At 42.2% G+C, this 3,914-nt stretch overlaps 1 protein-coding gene across 1 annotated transcript; it reads right to left on the reverse strand.

Moving 5' to 3' along the window:
• Positions 1–635: 635 nt before the first annotated feature.
• On the reverse strand, positions 636–3,581 carry LOC127265001 (beta-glucuronosyltransferase GlcAT14A-like). Its single transcript, XM_051294635.1, has 4 exons — positions 2,616–3,581; positions 1,659–1,734; positions 1,458–1,573; positions 636–1,359 (listed from the first exon to the last, which is right to left on the reverse strand). Exons 1-4 carry the CDS (start codon positions 3,121–3,123, stop codon positions 845–847), a joined length of 1,215 nt encoding a protein of 404 aa, XP_051150592.1. The 5' UTR covers positions 3,124–3,581; the 3' UTR covers positions 636–844.
• Between the last annotated feature and the right edge of the window lie 333 nt (positions 3,582–3,914).

Below are 3,914 nucleotides of genomic sequence, written 5' to 3' on the forward strand. Positions count from 1 at the left end.
TCTCTAGCTTTAATTTAATTATTTTTATTTTTTCAGTGAATTTCTTCTTTCTTCCATCAACTCTTCCCGTTAAAAATGCTACCAAAATCTGATTTCCGAGTTCGGTTCAATTTGGAATTTATTCGTTCTATCCTGAAATGCGAGTTAAAACAAAAAAATGGCCATTTGAAATCTATATTTCTGCCATGCCATCTCGATTTCACCTTTGATTTTTACAGCATAGACCATCATTTGCATGTGTTGTTGTCTCCAACAAGTAAATATTCACTTGGCATCAGAACAGAAGTAAATTCCTCTTCTCCATCATTCTTTGCCTTGTCTGATCCTTTCTTTTACCTCGATCGACCTAGGAACGTTACATAATAACATGGGAACTAAAAACAACAAAAACTTAGTCCATGCCATCATATATATATATATATATATAATAGTTAGTGCAAACAACAAAATCGAATTCTCCTTGAGAAAGGAATTAATAAGGATAAGGAATTTTGCTTATTTCACTATCTGGGCATCCCATCCCATCCCATCCCAACCCATCACCTGTGCTGTGCCTGTATTCAACTCAATGTAACACAAAATCAGGACAGACAGACAGAAAACGAGAAACAGAGAGCATTCAGCTCAGGTTTGAATGTTGGTAACTAATTAAAAGTGTATAGAAGAGAAACGAAATTCCTCCATGTCTGTACAAGTACAACAAACAACACTCACCTGCTACTGCTGATGCTTGCCAGCCCAAGACTTAATCCCTGTCCCTGTCCCTCTCCTCCAACAAAAGAATTTCTTGCATCCACAGCTAAACCAAAGAATGTGCATATTTTCATCCCCCCTCAACTCACATTCACATGCAGCTATTGGACCCTGCCTTCCAGTCATCAAGTATTCCATTCAACGATGTCTTAAACTTCTTAGCCCCCGGCCCAGCCTTTACCACATTCACATCGCCCCATTTCGAACATGGGTCCATCAACCAGCCCCGACGGCCTTGGCACCAAGCCCCCGGTGTGGCTCGGTTATGCCCACGCTTCAATATGTTCTTATCAATCATGTCCAGTACTGGTCCATCTCTTTCAAACTGCCGCGCGAATGCAGCTCCACTTTTGATCATCTCCTGATAATCAGAGGAGTTGAGGAAATGTGGCTCCATCTTGGGCGGGTCGTCCCACACAAAATATCTCAGGTCAGCATTAACAGTGATGTTCTTGAACTCTGGTGAATTGCAGACGACCGAATGGAAATAGAATTCTTGAGGCAAAACAGCGTTGTTGAAATACATTAGTAGCGTCCGAGGGAGATTGTCCCATCCAAAAATGCAGAACTCGAGGAATGACCGGGTTAGGACAACCCATGGAGAACCTAGGAATATGATTACATAAGCTGTTAGCTTGCATCAATGGGAATCAAACATATTTTGATACAAAGTCAAGAACCATCACATTGCTGTATGAGATTACCAGTGAAGACCCTGAAAGCTTCAGGCATTGGCCTCTTTTCAGTTGCATGAAAGATTTGAGTCCTCCTAGCCAAGTAAATACCCGGGTCCACTACAACTGGCCGAATTCTTTGCTGCCTGGAATTATATTATTAGTGCATCAGAAAAGGAATTGAGAAATTCACCCTTGATTGATGACAGTGAGAGATTAGGATTTGCCTACTCTTTCCATCCAAGGTCGCTGGTATGGTCGATGAAGTTTAGGTCTCTCTTTACTGAGGAGAACACATGGGCCAAGTCTGGTAGACAAAAACAGGGTATAATTGAAACATTTACACTATGTTCGGGCATTAAAAATAACACATATTTAGAGATTACGCAGACATATCAGGAAAGTTACCACCAAGCACCATTTAGTAAGTTTGTAGGAAGTGGACAGCATACGATACATCAACTCAGCTCAAATATCAAACAATGCAAGTATAGAAAGCCAATGTTCATTTCATTCGGAGCCAATAATTTGTACAGTACTTTAAATATAGATGGAGTGATGCATGGAAATGTATGAGAGCAAACAAACTGCAATAACTTAGTTTTAAGATGATCTCAATCTTTGAAGATTTCAGGCTCAGAATGTAACCTAAATACATGGAGAAATATCCAAACCAAAGACAAGTTCAATTTCATTATGAAAATACTAAACTGAATCCAAGAATGCCTATATCCATTTTCAGTGTCAGTTGCTCCAACAAAACTGGTTCAGAAACTAATTTACGGAAGGAATGATCCAGAAAATGAGACCCAAATTAGAAGTCATCAAATGACACTGCTCAAACATCAACTGATTCAGGTTGAGCATTGAAATACAGTGCTTACTTCAAACAGAGACACTCAGATACAAAATTAACGCCCTTAGAGCTTAGTTTTGCCGATAAATTCACATCTCTTCACTCAAATACTCGTAATCGTTTCAAAACAAAAGCTCAATCTATCGGTCAATCACCACATCTAACGATATATAACCTTCTCAAATAGGTTCCTGGCATGCCGTAGATAAAGAAAATATCCCTCCCAACATTGCCACAAGATCAATCAAAGACAACACGGAAATCTTTGCATCATTTAAATCGGGTGTAAAAAGCAGGTAATGGAAAGAGAAGAGCAGAGCAGAGCAGTATACCATCCTGTGTAATCAAAGGATAATCCATGGCACTGAGAACCACAAACCAATCCCACCCTCCATCCAGCTTCAACAGAACCGCGGCCGCCCTCAAAACCGCCGCAATGTTGGTGGACCCCATGTAAGTGCTCGGATCGGGCTTCCCGATCACATCGGCGTTCCCGAACGCCCGAACTACGGGCACAGACTTCACCAATGCCCCCAACCTCATCCTCTCGTCATCGCTCCCGTCCGCCGTGATATGCAGCAGATACCTATTCCTCGGATGGTACACCGCCAGGAACAGGCGAAACAACCGCTCTGCATCCCCCTTCCCGCCGGAAATATAGTAGGCGAACACCGGGGGATACTCCGGGCCGTGATGCACCGAGGAAGGGTAGGGCTTGCTGGCCGGGAAACCATAGTAATACGAAGAACTACTGAAGCCAGAAATGAAAGACACAAATATGAGGAATGTGACGAACGCACCGGAGAATAGGATGAAGAGCCATTTCTTCTCAGCTCCCATTCAGATTCGGATGGAAATCGGAAAATCTCTCTCTCTCTCGCTCTCTCTGAATCAATGCGAATTTTGGAAAGAAGGCTCGCTATAAGGCTGATGGCTGCGACAATGAGAAGAGAATTTCGTAGATCTCCATGAACGAACGAGCTGAGCCGTCCGCAATTACTCAGCTGCTGGATCAAAGTGAAGTGATTGCCGTTCCGTTCCGTTCAATTGTTAATGGATGTTTTCAGTTCTTGACGATCGTAAACATGTATGCATCGATGAACTGAACTACCGTTGTTACCCTAATGGGTAAGGAGTTCGATTCAGGTGCGGAAGGACAGAGACGATAGAGAGAGAGCGCTGATCTGAGGCGAGGCGAGGCGGAGAAGAAAACAACAGTCAATGAATGAATGGAGGAAGGAAGATAGTCAGTAGAACAAAGGACGGACGGACGGATTTCTTCGAATTAATTAATTAATTAATTAATTATATTTTTGGTTGATGGATTGAATTAAATTGAGATTGATTTTGTTTTTTAAGTAGTGTTTATACTTAGAGCTAGCTAGCTGTTTTTAGAAATTTGGAGAGTGAATCGGAATGAACAATTACTCCTACGCTTGAATTGACGATGTCCGTTTTCATTTCAGATCGCAACGACGTCGTATGCAGCCAAGTGAAGCCAGATAGATAATCGACGGTGCATATTCATCCGTGACAAAATAAGTCACGGATGGATGGATGGACGGACGGCTGGATGGGTAGTTCAGCAAACTATTACTTGTGCTTTTAGCACACGCTCCTCGCCGCTGCGT

Source organism: Andrographis paniculata, unplaced genomic scaffold, assembly GCF_009805555.1.
Source record: "Andrographis paniculata isolate CXL003 unplaced genomic scaffold, ASM980555v1 Contig71END, whole genome shotgun sequence".
NCBI lineage: Eukaryota > Viridiplantae > Streptophyta > Magnoliopsida > Lamiales > Acanthaceae > Andrographis > Andrographis paniculata.

Coding starts and splice junctions, on each gene's coding strand:
- LOC127265001 (XM_051294635.1), bottom strand. CDS start 3,123: ATGGGAGCTGAGAAGAAATGGCTCTTCATCCTATTCTCCGGTGCGTTC. Junction 1,735..2,615: donor TCCTTTGATTACACAGGATG/GTATACTGCTCT, acceptor TTTGTCTACCAG/ACTTGGCCCATGTGTTCTCC. Junction 1,360..1,457: donor AGCTTTCAGGGTCTTCACTG/GTAATCTCATAC, acceptor TCATATTCCTAG/GTTCTCCATGGGTTGTCCTA.